Source organism: Triturus cristatus, chromosome 9 (assembly GCF_964204655.1).
Source record: "Triturus cristatus chromosome 9, aTriCri1.1, whole genome shotgun sequence".
In the NCBI taxonomy this organism is placed as follows: Eukaryota; Metazoa; Chordata; class Amphibia; order Caudata; family Salamandridae; genus Triturus; species Triturus cristatus.
This window is the reverse complement of record NC_140592.1, coordinates 188,578,482-188,594,629: the sequence shown is the minus strand read 5'-3', so window position 1 is coordinate 188,594,629 and position 16,148 is coordinate 188,578,482. Positions and strand designations below refer to the sequence as shown.

Below are 16,148 nucleotides of genomic sequence, written 5' to 3'. Positions count from 1 at the left end.
AAAGGGGACAGCTGCCAAGCAGCACTGTTCTAACTTCTGTCCTTTGTGGCAGCTGGAACAGTTTCATGTTTTCATGCAAAGGCTGCTAAATCTGTCTCCTTTTTTAAAATAAAAAAAAATTACAACATTAACCCATTATTACGTTTTCAAATTTCAGTGTCAAACTAGTGCACAGTTAAAATAGAAGAGAGCAATGTTCGTTCTACTAGTCAACTAGACCAGTAATTCTTAACCTAGTGTCCACGAATCCTACTCAGGAGGTCTGCAACTGTTTTAGAAAATTAACTGATATTAGCAGATTATTATTGTTATTAATATACATATATTAAGTATGTCAATTATGGTGGATTGCTGACCTAAACTGAAGCACTGGTTTGCACCAATAAAAGACAGCATACGTTAGAAAGAAAAAAGACAAAGTGATATTGTAGAGCCTTTAGAAATAAAAGTATATTCTGAAAAGTTCCAACTTTGCAAATAACATTTCAATTTAGATTTTTGCATTTTTTGTGAATGAATTCAAATATTTCATAAATTGTATATTTTCATAATGCATATTGGTTTCAAAACGTTTAGTATTGCTTTCATGTTCAAATCATAAAAATTGACTAGGCAGGCTTCCCCAGCGTCCTGTATTGATAGAGCGAGGGTGGGGTCGGGGGGAGTTCCACTGATGTTACAATTTTAAGATCTGCTGCTTTAGTTTATTCTGAAATATGTCGAGGATCTATCCTGCTAAGGAAGCAAAATATGTTGATGTTTACTATTGGACTTGATTGAAGAATATTTTCGAAATTGTGTATTGTAAATTATATTCAGGAAAAAAACTTGCAGCAATCTCAGTGAGCAGAAAACGTAAAAAAAAAAAACATTAAGTGAGATTATGTTACTACCAGAGCTTGCTACTACTGATGAAGAATCTTTAAAAACAATATCACAGATTCCCATAACAATCACGGAGAATGAATGCTACAGTACAAAGATAAAACCAATTCCTAACATTTGTTCTTTCAGTAAATAATGTTATGCTGCCACCTTCTGGATTTCTTGGAGAAGTGAATACTTAGGTCGTTTAAATGGTAAAAAGTGTGTCATGAAAACGCATTTTGTTGACAACTTTGGAGAATTAAATATACTATGAGATAATTTGTAAAATAACTTCAATAAATTTTAGAAATGATCCTAAAAGAAAATATGGCTATAAGAGAAAATTGTGCAGTAGGCCGACTCTAATTTTGATAAATTAACTTATATTTTAAATATGTGAGAAAACACATTATCGTGACTGCTATTTTATTGTCAGATATTTTTCCGCATCTTTCCTTCACAGTTTTTTGGCTCTCTGGGCCATATTTATAAACCGGTTTGCGTCGCTCATGCACCTAGCAACGTAGTGCAAGAGCGAAATTTTTAAGCCACGCAAAGCACTATTTGCCTAGCTTAGAATTGCTTAAAAAATCTGGAGTAATGAAACGCGGTGCAAAACACTGTGGGGCAGATTTACAAGCCTCTTGCGCTTCCAGTACGTCACTTTTTGTGACGCTCTGGCAGCGCATTAGCCTGCCCCATATTTACAAGGACAGGAGGGTGGCTTTTCCTGTCCTTGTAAATACGGCCCCTTTACACACAGCACTTTGCATGAAAGGGGCATTCTGTGGGTGTTGCAGTGGGTGTTCCCAAGCAACACCCATGGAACCAGACACATTTCCAGGTTTACGAGGATTTGTAAACCTGGAAATGCGTCAGTATGCTACGCCACCCATAGGCGTGGTGCAGAGAGGCGCAACAAGGAGAAATGTTTTTATTTCTCCTCATTTCTTTCCTCTTTCAATGCCTGTGCATTCTACAGCACGCATTGAAAGAGGAAAATGCCAGTAATTATTGTTTTTGGGCAGGAAGGTGCTCCTTCCTGCACAAAAACAATCTAACCATTGACGCAGGCATCCTTGCAACATGGTGCAAGGGTGCCTGTGCCGGCGCAAGGCAGCTGTTTGTGCGCCAGCGCAAGGGAGAGCACAGGAATACGACATATCCTCGTAAATATGTTGTATTTCTGTGCTCTGAAAGTGCTGCAGCGTGGCGTAGCCAAAGGGCACCTTCTTGTAAATCTGCCCCTGTGTTGGATTACTCTGCGTAAGGGAGGCAGTCCATGGGTGTTGTGTGTGTGTTGCCACGCAGCCGCAGCTGACAAACACAAAAAGTGGTGGGGCGGGTGGAAGGGGTGTGGAGGAGGAGCGCGGGATGAGGACAGTCAATGTGACATACAAAGGAAATCACATTCCAAAACATCACAAATACACATGCTAGTGCACACAGGCAGTCAAACGCAACCACTTGTACAAACGCAGGCAACTGACATTCAAAGAGGCACAGACAAGAATTATGACTCACAGGAAATAATACCAATAGAGGCAGTTAGACACACAGACACACTCTCAAACAACTAGACATGAGCATGCTGTCTACTAGGCACACACAGCAGGTCAGACACACATCTGCACATGTGAGCAAACACACACACTCACACATTCATTTATGGTTTTAATAATGAACCATTTTTTTAGTTATTCTTTCTCTTTTTCCATATGTAAAGGCACAATATGGGTTTTATATCCTGAATGCTCATAAACGTTAACATTAAACTATGAATACCAATGCTTACACACACACACACACACAGCGACACAATTGGGCAGTCAGACTTTTTTACCCAAGTGAGCAACCAATCACCACACAGAAAACCGACACAGAAAGAAATTCAAAGACACTGTCAGACACAAAGACATACATTGAGATATATAGAGGCAATATGCACCTATCAATACACTATGGCAGTCAAGCACATACACTTAAGACAAAGAGTTATTCACACAAACTTGCCCAAGTAATCAGGCACAAGGACCATATCAAAGACAGAGAGATATCACACACAAAAACACATGCAAACACACACACAAACATATATTCAGACAGAGGCATACAGGGAGACGCACACAAAGACACTTGCAGACACTAGCTCACATAAATCCTACTCACCACCATATATGCTGTGATTTGTAATGCAGAGCCCCACCAAAGCTGCCTTTGAGGTGGCATTATAACTTTGGAGATTGCCAGGCCCTGATTTTGCTGCTGGAGTCTAGGCAGTTCAAGAAGGCCAGAGATACCCACACCCATCTTTGATTCCCAAATAACCACCAATGAGAGACAGGAGGTGGGATTTGTAAATCTCAGGGATGCAGAGATTCACAAACATCTGCCAAAGCTCTTAAATCCCTCACTAAAGATGGAAGCATGCAGCTGACAGATAGCCTGATGCATCTGTCACACGTCATCTGCTTCATGCGAATCAGCAAGGCTCTGGCTACTGAGCACAATCCTCTCTGCACCAACATTGTTATTGTATGTTATTTGACCATGAGGATGCAATGGTCCAGTACCTGGGTGACTAGCCAGCTAGCTGGATCAAGAGAGGACCTTGAGGTGTATTGTGAGACCTGTGTGCCTTTGGGCTCTCACACCATATGGTTGCTATCAACCAGGAGGTCAGTGTACTTCACTGGTTTAAGTAAATGCACATCTGAGCTCCTAAAACTTTCAGAAGTTATTGGTATATCATAACTCTATTTCATTGCTTTTTATTTCTTTTATATTGTAATGTGTGTCTTTTCTATTCCAGGTTTGCCCTGGGCTTATTGAACATTTTGGGCTTCATCAAACTTAGAGATTCACAAAAATTATATAGACTGTGCAGCCAGAGGCCCTCGTTACCATTGCAATATCTATCAATTTATGTATTGAGTAATGTGCTCTGGAGGGTGTTTTGATCATTTCTTTATTTGGAACATATAGACTTTTTACCTAAGCTATGACATAAATTAAAGTGTGGTGTTATCAGACAACTGTGGCTGGAAATTCACATCTCAATTACAGCTGTGGTGTACAATTATACTGTACCTGGACTTCACTACATCATTCTCACTGAGATCGTCAGTGCCTGTGACTCCATCCAAAGACAGTTTTAGAGATATCTACTTTCCACTGCAGATCTAGCGCCTGGTTGCACGCCTGCAGTACGTCCAAAATCACGTATACTTCCGCTGAGTGGTATGACATAGGAACCCACATCAGGAACCTTTGTAGCTCTGTGCTGTTGAAATGCCATGATCCTGTGAACTGCCGTAATCGCAGACTTTCACTCCATTCTCTAAATCTAGGAGTTTGGGAGAGGCCGGATCAGCCCGAGGCCCAGGTCTCCCTCCATAAACATGCTCTTGACATCTATAATCTGATAGATGCACACCCTCTCTATCTAAGGGTCTGATTCACAAAGGTAAACAGACCAAAAATCCAAGTTTATAACTTTCAGTATTCACAAAGGTAAGTTACGAGTAGTATCTTTACATCAGCACTCGGGCGGGGAGATTCCACTCTACAGCCGGAGTGTACCATGGGCAGAAATTCTGCCCGAGTGCACATAAGATTGCTAACTATGCTAACTTTATGATCCTTTGTGAGTTTAATATTAAGATGGATAATTTTACAAATGGCGTAGTCAAGAATTTATCTGAGGCACTTGCAGCTTTTAACTTGTATATGACCCCTTTGGGACCTACACACAGAGCTGGTCATATAATTGACACAATATTTTACAACACTTCGATTATTCTTGAAAGCCCTAGGGCGGTCATTTGGTCAGACCACTTTCTGTTATCCTTCTCTTGGCCCTTGTCCTCTCCCAAGAGTAAGTTTAGAGCTGGCCTGACCCCTAGGAGCCGTGCTTGGAATAAGGTAGGTAATACCATATTGCAGGAGATTCTAGCATCTTGCAAGACCATGATAACCAGCAATGCATTGACAGGTTATGTGGTGGTTAACAATTGGTTTACAGTTGCCACCAACATGGTCTCCCATAAATCTAGCTCTAGGACCACGAGACACCATCCTTCCGCCCACTGGTTTACTAACAAATTAGCCAGAGAAAAGAAATATTGTAAGAAATTAGAACATCTGTGGAGATACACTACTCTGAAAATGACAAAACCCAGTACAACACAGCCCTAAGCACATAGCACAAAAACTTCAATCTTGCATGACAAACTTTTTACTCCAATAGAATTAGTGAAGATAATAATAACACAAAAGAAATCTTCATAATTGTGTCTGATTCCACCGATTCGAAAGTAACTTCGCCACCATTTGAGACGAATACAAATGTATGCGTGAGGTTGAACGTATTCTTCGAGGACAACATTTTAAAGATTCAGTCTAACCATTTGAGGCCGAATGGTAATGAGTCTATAGGTGCAGCTTTGAGTCAAATAATGCCCCCTGTCTAGGGTAAACTGTCACACTTTATTCCACCCACCGAAGAAGAACTCCAGGGATGTCTAAACAAATGCAAATCTGGTACCTTTTAAGATCCATTCACTCCCAATATTTGAGGCAACTAAGGGACAGTTTAAGTCCAATAATCTGGATCTCTGCTGCTTCAAAGTGATCAGGCAGGGTCCCAACTCTTGGAAAAGGTGAATGTTATCCCTCTCCTCATAAAAACGATTGCTGACAAGGAAATCCTGTCTAGCTTTAGACTCATTTCCTTGATCCGGGGGAGGGAGGGGGGGTATCAAAGGTACTTGAGAAGTTTGTGAACACCCAGTTATCGACATTTTTGTATTTGTTCAATCTTCTTCATCCATTGCAATCAGGGTTCAGGGCTCACCATAGCACAGAGACAGCTTTCATGGAAATAACGGACTCAATTAAGCTAACTTTGGATTCTGGCAATAATGCTGCCCTGATTTTATTAGACCCCTCCCCGGCATTTGAGACGGTCTCACCTGAGATCCTGTTGCAGTGCCAAGCCTCAATTGGGGTGGATAGGTCAGCTTTATCATGGATGGGTTCTTTTTTGGACCAAAGAGAACAGGCTGTGTAGCTTAAGCTATTCTTTTTAGAGGTGATGACTCTTAAGTACGGGTACCTCAGATCTGGCCAAGAGCCCAACTCTTTTTTAATATTTACATGACCCTGCTTCCTTCTCTGATTGAATCTTTTGGTGTCCAAGTGGTCTCTTATGCAGATGATATCCAGCTTCTGCTGACCTTTGAAGATAATGCGGGGGAAGCCAAGGAAACATTTACTGCTTGCATTGTGGTGGTGACGGGGTGGCTCTAAACCAAATGCCTACAATTTAATCCTGATAAAACAAATATTTTTGGGTTGTTTGGCCCTAACCCCTTTCCTTGTTGGTCAGGTGCCTGGCCAAGAAGTTCCACATTACCCCCCCCACCTCCACTGAGGTAGCTAAGAACATTGGGGTACACCTTGACATTCACAAATCTTTTAATTCTCAGATTTCAGTAGTGGTTAGAACCTCATGCCGGATACTCAGTATGCTAAGGAAATCTTATTTTCCTGTCATGGGAAGCCCATAAATCAGTAGTCCAGGCTTTGATCTTCTCCAGATTGTATTATACCAATTTTCGGTATCCGGGGATCCTGGACTACCAAATACAGTGGCTGCAAAATGTGCAGAATAGCAATTTGCCTTTTGCTTTAACTCCCCATGCGTGCCTCAGTGTCTCACTACTGTAAGAAACTGCAGTGGCTACGAATGAAAAGAGAGATCATTTTTAAAGCCTTGATTTTTGCGCACCAAGACTTTTACAAGGCCGGTCCTAAATATCTGTCCAATAAACTCTATGAATACCACCTTAGGCTCATAGTCTGCGCGGCTCTTAGTCATTCCTCACACCAAGCGTAAGAAGTTGGGTGGTTCAACCTGCTCTGTTTTGGCGGATAATCACTGAAACAAGTTTACCCTCCAACTCAGATGCATTCTGGATAAAACTGTGTTACGGAAGCAACTAAAAACTAATTTGTTTCAATTGTAGGGTGGATGATGTTTTCCGTTGGATGTCTGCCTTAGTGCCGAGACACTCACTTAGAAGCTGTGCACATTACAAATACTTTCAAATTATAACGACTGACCAGGCAAAAATAAATATATTTAAGGTTACATCTGCAACAGGCTATCTGGGTGTAGATACTGGGCTGAGTTAGACAGTAGATTCACTAGCTCAGCCGATGCAGATGCGCACATGTCGATCATGTGCAAATAGCACAGAGTCTCTTAACCGTAGCTACACAATAGACCTTATGGTAAAGGAGGGCATTGGTTGTTAGCACCCAAGTCCATTTTAGAAGAGCTTTCAGTGAGTGCCACCCAGTGAGACACACTCACAGCAAAGATCCAAAAACCAGATAGTCAAAAATCAAAATATATAACGGGGCTTAAAAGAGGTTAACACCTTATTTGTCATAGTCAGTGTCTGTGATCAGCTAGGATAGCGAACTGTGTACATTTGCAAACAATTGATAAAGACTAGTAGAGTTTAATCTACAGGCTTGAAATCTCCTTTGACAGAAAAACCACAGTGATAATGATCAATTGGTTATTATGAACACTGTGGTTTTGACCTGATCACAAACCTTATAACTAGTGTAAACCTTTTTACCCGTTTTACGCTTATAATTGCAAAGTCATACATGGTACCTTTTTAGGATCATCCTTGTATTCACAGTTATTCTGTAACCATGAGCTACATATAAGGTGTGCAACTCAGTTGCTCTGTTTTACCAATAATCTTACATTTCTTTACATTTGTTTTGTTTTATATATAATAATCCTGACTGGATAGTCTGATCTTTATTGCAACAGGGATATAAATATTTTACTGTACCTTTACACAACCTTTACTTCACTTCCCTTTGGCCAACCAAGCTAATGGAAACCATGCATCTCAGACTAAAAATCTAGGATCCTGGTTAGGGAAGACATCTGCAATATCAATTTGATATTGCTAAGTGATTCCCGAGGCTGCAAGGATCCGAATAAAATCCTAAATCACCTCTGCTCTATCACAAAGGCATTTAGCTGAATCTAATCTTCTAATTTTATTTATTTTTTAACAGTTTTATTAAGTGCCTATGCATTGAATAGTATGTGGGAACTTGACATTTCATCAATACAATTCTGCATTACATCAACATCAGGAGATTTTGAAGAACACACTCTAGCATTTAAATAACAAGTAATAAGTAAGTTCCATTCATTGTGAAGGGTTAAAGTGGGGAGAGAAGGAAGAACGAACCAGGAGAAAATGGAACTGTAAAGGATTTTATGGAGAAAAAAGGGAGGCTAAGAAGGAGGAGAGGATTATATATGAATGGGATAGATGCCAACAGGTATGTTTGGAAGGCGAGGCAGGTACACTAGCCTACCAGTTGTATGAGAAACTGATATGAAAGTGGAGGCAGGATGCACAGTGTGCAAGAGCACAGTTGGAATGCAGATAAGTCCAAGGGGATAGAGTAAGGAAGGCAGCTTGATGGACACTTTCGAGAAGGAATTATTTTTACTCTTGAGTCATCTCATTATACTTGATCATTTGAGGTAGGGTGGTGAGTTGAGTTGGTCCGCTTTATAGGCTAGGCACCTCAATTTACATGTTTTTCTCAACTGAGAGGCAGTGTAGCATGATGAGAAGTATTATGATGTGGATGAACTTCTTAGAAGAATAGAGAAGTCTAGCTGTGGAAAAAGAAGATTGTGATAGACCTGCTAGAACACCATTCACAAAGTTCAGTCTCGAGAAGATTAAATCATGTCCTGTGGATTTTAGGAGATCAGGAGGTAGAAAACACTTGATTTGTTTCAGAGACCTTAGGTTAACGTTTGCTGCCTTGGTTTCATATATATGAAGGATCAATGATAAGTAGGGACCATACATCATCCCCAGTGAGGTTACTTTGGGTAAAAGATATGGCAAGAATTCAGCACTATTCAATTGTTTTAGCTGTTTGGGGATGAAGCTTTTCTGTGTTTCAGAGAAAACAGTAAGATTTCAGTTTTTTAGGATTGAGTGTGAGTGCATTTCCAGTTTCCGAGGACTTAATATTTACAAGAACAGATTAGAAGGTATAGATATCACAAAATGAGGATGTCCTAAGGTACATTTGGGTGCTGTCAGAACACTGGTGGATTGTGACCCCCTTTATCTCACACACTTCACATTGAGCTTCCACATATAGATTGAAAAGTATTTGATCGAAGAGGAAGCCCTAGTGTACCCAGCAGGTGATGATGGGAGGCTCCAATGTATTTTTCTTTAAGATTCATTATTTTGGATTGGCTGGACAAAAAAGAGGAGATCTAGTTTAGCACGTTGTTGCAAATTGACATCCACGTAAGGAGAGAAGGCATGTGACTGTAAATATGTAAAAGTCTACAAAATGAGTTAAAGGATCAGAATCTTTCTACCCGTTCAAATTTATCATGCGGGAATATCTGGATGCCATCTGTAACCATAGATGTCACTTACGGCTTTCCTTTAGTAGTTCACCGAAATATATGAAGGGAGGGTGTGAGCTAAATTGCACCATTAGTTGGATTCACTTTGTCAAAGAATTTTAGCAGCAAGGTAGAGTTTGGCTATGGCTAAAAAAACACAACAAGGTAAGGGTGAGCATAGTCTTGTCAAGATGCTCAAAATGAGAGAAGGGGGCCTTCCCATTACAAAGTTCTTCATCTGGGTTTTGATCATAAGAATAATGGTTGGAGCATTTTATTATACCACAGCTAATTCATGTGGGATGGATTGCTCTTGGTATTGCCCATTTGACAATACATATTGCCAAAATTGACTTGGAGGTGTTTGGAACATAAAGATAGCATTACAAGAATTTGCTTTATGAACAGCTGTATAACCATGCATATGATAACAGTTATTTTCTCTTCTCTAATAAATTGAAAAAGCATGCCCTCCAAGCAACTTTTCCTCTATTTAATAAAGACAGGCCTAGGACGTTGCAGAGATCAATATAGTGGCTAGGTCATTTATTTGAACTGTGAACCTTTTTTGTTTGAGGTTTATACCAGTTTGAGGGACTGCTAAGGTGTGAACCAAGTGGTATAGTGCCATAAGCAGAGAACAACATGCAAATGGGACCTGTCTTGGCAGCCAAGGTTGGACTCTTCCTATTGAAGCAGTACCATGGCTTGTCTGCATACAGCAGTTTTCTATCTAGAATGGTGCAGTGGGGTAAATAAATCATGCTCTTGAATGCACCCTGAGCAATACCCAGAGGGGCTGGGAGTAAAGTGTTGTAATAGATGCCTTAAGTGCGATGGGTATGCCTATATGTTGGTCCTGTCTTCAGTGTGCCACAGGATTCAAACTACACCTCACTGATGAGACCGAAGTAGGGTGAAAGTGGTCAGGGTTGCTTGTGTTCCTGTCTGGAGGGGGCATGGCATTGATGCCTTGGCTGTAGAGTTCTAATTCCAGCAGGACCATGATTGACCAGCAAATGTCTGGTCTCTGTCTTGAGCAGAATAGTGGGTAAAAAGAAGGCGTAGAATGTGGCCTGAGAGACGGCCAGTTGCAGAGAACAATTCAAGCAATCCCTCGATTACTTTGGGGCATTTGTATGAAAACATTGTTTTGTGAGTCCCGAGTAACGATTTTTTGCGAATCACTATTAAGGACTCTCAAAATGCAATGTATGTAGGAATCGCAATAATAATTGCGATTCCTACATATTCTTTAATTGCGACTCGCAACTTGCGAATCGCAATTAAGGAATACCTTCCCATTCATTCCTATGGGCCCCAGAGGCCCATAGGAATGAATCGAAAGACATTCGCAATTTGCGAGTACCCTTTAGGTACTCGCAAATTGTGAATGCAATTTCCAGGGGGTACTTAACACAAAGCACCACCACGGCTGACCACTGGTTCTGCACCTCAATCTTGGTGTATACAAAAAAATTTTACAAATCCTGTGCACAATTCTTCCAGAAATCCGACGCAGAAGGACTTCACTGATTCACAGTTGGAAAGACTTTTTTAACGAAAGAGGAAGGTGCACCAGTAAGAAGTCCAAACATGATAGAAAGTCCTTTACGTTTCTTTAATTCTTGTAAGTATTCTTAAAAACAGACATCAGCCAACGCGTTTCGTTCTAAAAGATAAGAACTTCTTCAGGGCTCTACTTTGACGATGTGGGAACCCTGCGATTGTCAATCTGGTTCCGCACGATCAATAGATCAATATTTATCACACGATTCAGTGTAGAGTTCAACAATATGAATACAAACGAATAATAAAGATGTCTTTCACCGATCTAAATCGTTTTGGAAGTTCAGTTGAAAAATATAAGTAATACCATCGGTATGGAATACGAATGAGTCCTTCTAGTCAAGACGCCAAGTGGCATAGGTCTTAGTAGTGTATGAACATTCTCACGCACATTTCCAAATGCGGAAAGCGGAGTGAAGAGTAACGGGGTCAACAGCTTGACCCCGTTACTCTTCACTCCGCTTTCCGCATTTGGAAATGTGCGTGAGAATGTTCATACACTACTAAGACCTATGCCACTTGGCGTCTTGACTAGAAGGACTCATTCGTATTCCATACCGATGGTATTACTTATATTTTTCAACTGAACTTCCAAAACGATTTAGATCGGTGAAAGACATCTTTATTATTCGTTTGTATTCATATTGTTGAACTCTACACTGAATCGTGTGATAAATATTGATCTATTGATCGTGCGGAACCAGATTGACAATCGCAGGGTTCCCACATCGTCAAAGTAGAGCCCTGAAGAAGTTCTTATCTTTTAGAACGAAACGCGTTGGCTGATGTCTGTTTTTAAGAATACTTACAAGAATTAAAGAAACGTAAAGGACTTTCTATCATGTTTGGACTTCTTACTGGTGCACCTTCCTCTTTCGTTAAAAAAGCAATTTCCAGGGGGCAAGGGTGTCAAAAGGACAGCCTGTAGCACCCCTGAAATATGTATGTGTACACATGCCCTAAGGGCATGTATGTGCGCCACATGGCACTTTGAAAAATACAAAAAAGTGCATTTTGCAGAGAAATCGCAAATTACCACCAACTTGAATTTGGTGGTAATTTGTGGTTTCTTAAGTCAAAATCGCACAACTTGGGTGCTTCCTGCATTGCATTTAAGGAGTTGCAATTTGCGATTCCTTAAATGTATTCGCAAAATAGGGAATCACAAGTTTTGCAATTCCCTATTTTGCGAGGGTCTTTTGGGATGATACATCCCAAAAGGCTTTTTACCATTCGCAAACGGGCCAATTCTGAGAATGCACCTAGATGTGGGTTTAAGGCTCACTATGCCACAGGCCTCAAGGTATACCTCACTGACAAGATGTAAATAGGCCAGATCCAGTCTTGGCTTGTTTTTATTTTTTGGGGAGAGGACCTGTCCTTGGACTTCAGGCAGATCTGTACCTATTGGAGCAGGTCTGTGACTGACTGAATACGCATTGTCTCTGCTTAGGCTAGCACTGTGGGTGGAAAAACTATGGGCTGTAATGGAGCCCAAGCAAATGTTACTAGCTAAAATTAATCCGAGCATTCCTTCCATCACTCTGTTGTTAGAAGCAGAAAATGGAGCTCTGGATTACAGCGCGATAGAGAATGAAACATGTGGAGATTGGATCCCACCCATTACAAAGAAACTAAAAAAATAATTTTAGATGGGACATTTAAATTTTAAAGGCTTTCATCTTGATTTGAATAATCTCAATTGTGCAAATGTTCTACAGGGTGGTGGCCTGAGATGCACAGGCATACAGCTGCGTTGGAATAAAAAGTCTGCATTTCAATTCAAAATATTTACAAAGGTGAAAGGATGAGTAAGTAAGTCAATGTTATTGTTTAAGTAATCTGAAAAACAGAAATTCTAAGAATCTTGTGAAAGCAGCAAAACAGTCCTTGCATTTAGTATGGATGATTCATTGAAGTGTCCTTGTGTGTACCAGGAGATCAATAAAAGACCAGAGCCACTTTGCAAACGGAATACTAAGGCAAAGACATCGAATTGACACATAGAAAAACAAATCTCTGCTTTTACGAAAAATGGCAGCGACAGAAACTCAAAAGCATTGGAGATCGTACAGGCCAACGTGCTTAACTATAATTCTCTTTGTGTTCTGAGTTCAACAACAATGTACTGAAATAATTACCTGGACAAGCACAAAGAACCTTTTCTTCCATCTCTTCCAAACATTTTTCCCAATGGCCCACAAATACCTAGGAAGCAACAGAACATGTTTTCAGTATTTTACTGTTGCTCGACCTGCAGTTTCTACAAACAACAAGGATCTTCAAATCTATTTATTTTAATATAAATATACGTTCCTTCATGCAGCTTCGTGAAATGGAAACGGCATGAAACCAATTTGCAGAGATTGAGTAATAAAGGCATAGGTATTCCCATGTATTGCCACCTCGATGGGTTTGTCATACGTAACGAGATATGGGGCATGTCACGATGGGCCTTCCTAGCGCCCAGCGCGTGTTCTAGGCGCCTGCGGAGAGCAAACTGAATTACTGAACCCGATATTTTCAGATACAGCCGCTCGAAAACAGTGAGCGGTGATTGCCTCTTCTTGTTTCAGGCCAGTGCTGTCTGAAAATGAAGTACTAACTCAGAGAAATATCGGGTTATATTAATTCACTTTACGCCCCGCAGGAGCATAAAGCAGCCGCTCGGTTCTGTGCTGCGCCAGAACAGACCATCATTTTACGGTCCCAGCTTTAACTTCTGAAATCATGGCTGAAAGATGGCTTTGACAATGCCAAATATTTTTTTTGGGGTGTGTTTTGGGGAATGTGTGGGAGCCGAAGTACGGAGAGACACTCGTGCAGCAAGTGGCTGTTTTCATCAGAAGTCATCCCGTCAGAACAAAATGCACTGCATTACAAACTGCAATAAAAATGGTTGATTTATTTTTTAATATGCAAAGTTACCTTTCTCCAGCGGTAAAAAGATGAAGGAACAGGTAATTCTCAATTCATTTAATTCTAGGGACGGACTTCTTCGTTGTCAGCATAATCAATGTTCGAGCAAAGATACCTAAAGCCCCATGAAATGACTTTGCCTCTGTGCCAGTCTCAGCTCACAAACTCACTAGATATCTGATTAAAGTTTACTCATCTCTCAAATCAAGCCAGGAACGTACACAAATGATTTCTCTTTTCACATGTATTGTCGGACTAAGGGTTACCTGCATAGCATTGTGGTTACACTGAGGGGGTCATAAGGATGTCGGGAGGAATCACTTCCGCCCGACAGTGCATCGGTCATGGGACCGACTGACACCCGATCGGCAGTCCCGACTGCCCCCTTCAATCAATCAATCAATCAGTGCATTTGTAAAGCGCGCTACTCACCCGGGAGGGTCTCAAGGCGCTGGGGGAGAGGGTTACGTCACTGCTCGAACAGCCAGGTCTTGAGTTGCTTCCTGAAGGATAGGTGGTCCTGGGTCAGCCGAAGGTGGATGGGGAGGGAGTTCGAAGTTTTGGCTGCATGGTAGGAGAAGGATCTTCCTCCAGCGGTGGCTCGGCGGATGCGTGGTAAGGAGGCGAGGGCGTGGCTGGTTGATCGTAGCTGGCGGGTGGGCGTGTAGAAGGTCAGGCGGTCGTTGAGGTACTTTGGGCCCAGGTCGTGGAGAGCCTTGTGTGCGTGGGCGAGGAGCCTGAACGTGATTCTCTTGCTGATGGGGAGCCATTGCAGTTCTCTCAGGTGGCCGGAGATGTGGCTGTGTCGTGGGATGTCCAGGATGAGTCGTGCGGAGGCGTTCTGGATGCGTTGGAGTCTTTTTTGAAGTTTGGCTGTGGTTCCGGCGTAGAGGGTGTTCCCGTAGTCCAGTCGGCTGGTGACGAGTGCCTGGGTGACGGTCTTCCTGGTTTCGGTGGGGATCCATCGGAAGATCTTGCGGAGCATGCGCAGGGTGTTGAAGCATGATGAGGAGACGGCGTTGACTTGTCTGGTCATCGAGAGGGAGGAGTCCAGGATGAAGCCGAGGTTGCGTGCATGGTCCGTAGGTATGGGAGTGGTGCCCAGGGCAGGGGGCCACCAGGAGTCGTCCCAGGCGGAGGGCGATGATCCCAGGATGAGGACTTCCGTCTTGTCTGAGTTCAGTTTCAGGCGGCTGTTCTTCATCCACTCGGCGACGTCTTTCATCCCCTCGTGTAGGCTAGCTCTGGTGGTGGCGGGGTCGTTGGTGAGGGAGAGGATCAGCTGGGTATCGTCGGCGTAGGAGATGATGTTGAGGTTGTGTTGGCCTGCGATGTCTGCGAGGGGGCTCATGTAGACGTTGAAGAGGGTTGGGCTGAGTGATGATCCTTGTGGTACACCGCAGATGACTTTGGTGGCTTCGGATCTGAACGGGGGGAGGCGGACTCTCTGGGTTCTTCCGGCGAGGAATGAGATGATCCACTCTAGTGCCTTAGGATGCGACCTAACACTGTTGGGTAATGTATTCTCCCATAGTAAAATGTGAGGTGCAGTTCATCCCTGCACCCCATGGCAGGCACCCCAAGGTGCGTGGATAAACAGAGGTGCCCCCTCGGCCTCCAACCGGAGGCCATGAATCAAAGGGAGCCCTGCTGGGAGCCCCCAATAGACTTTCTGACATGGTTTCCATGGCAGACAGACCGGCATAGGGACCATGTTGGAAAGCGTGCATCGTAATCTCAAGGGTGGAAATTACAGGTCGCATTTCGACTGGTGGACAGGCTCTCTGAGCCTGTTGGAAACTAGTCAAAATGACCAGCCGGTTTCCTTTCCTACCACCTCCATCATAATGAGGCGTCGGAAAGGAAACTGAATGGCCCATTACGATGCAGCTGTAAAGGCTCCAACCGTATGTCAGAGCCTTTACACGCCGCATCGTAAACTCCCCTGAGTGTAAGAAAGTGGATTATCATTTGTGGTGGGTAATCACCCACCTCGAGGAATAATAACACTAACCTATCAGGTGAACCCCAAAGTCACTGAATTAACACCCTCGTAGCTATGGCACAAAGCAGAAAGCCTTAAATAAGGGCACAGTCTAAAGTATTTTTTGCAGTACCAAAATAGTAATAAAGTAAAAACACCAAAAACGAAAAATTTCAAACTAAATTAAGATAATAAAGTACATTTTAACCAACAGAATGACACCAAAATCCAATAAGGGGAACAGAAGATATGTTTTTTTTAAGTTTCAGTATAACTGTTCCTCATTCCAAAATGCTCTTAGCACCAGTTATGGTCTGTAGA

The 16,148-nt window shown here is 42.1% G+C and overlaps 1 protein-coding gene across 15 annotated transcripts in view; it reads right to left on the bottom strand.

The window, feature by feature from the left end:
• CADPS (calcium dependent secretion activator) overlaps nt 1–16,148 on the bottom strand; it is a 1,625,151-nt gene that overhangs the window by 798,217 nt on the left and 810,786 nt on the right. For all 15 annotated transcript variants that reach the window (XM_085624714.1, XM_085624723.1, XM_085624709.1 and 12 more), the window contains exon 9: nt 13,066–13,132. In XM_085624714.1, the coding sequence (XP_085480840.1) occupies nt 13,066–13,132 (67 nt within the window). The remainder of the gene's footprint in view (nt 1–13,065; nt 13,133–16,148) is intronic.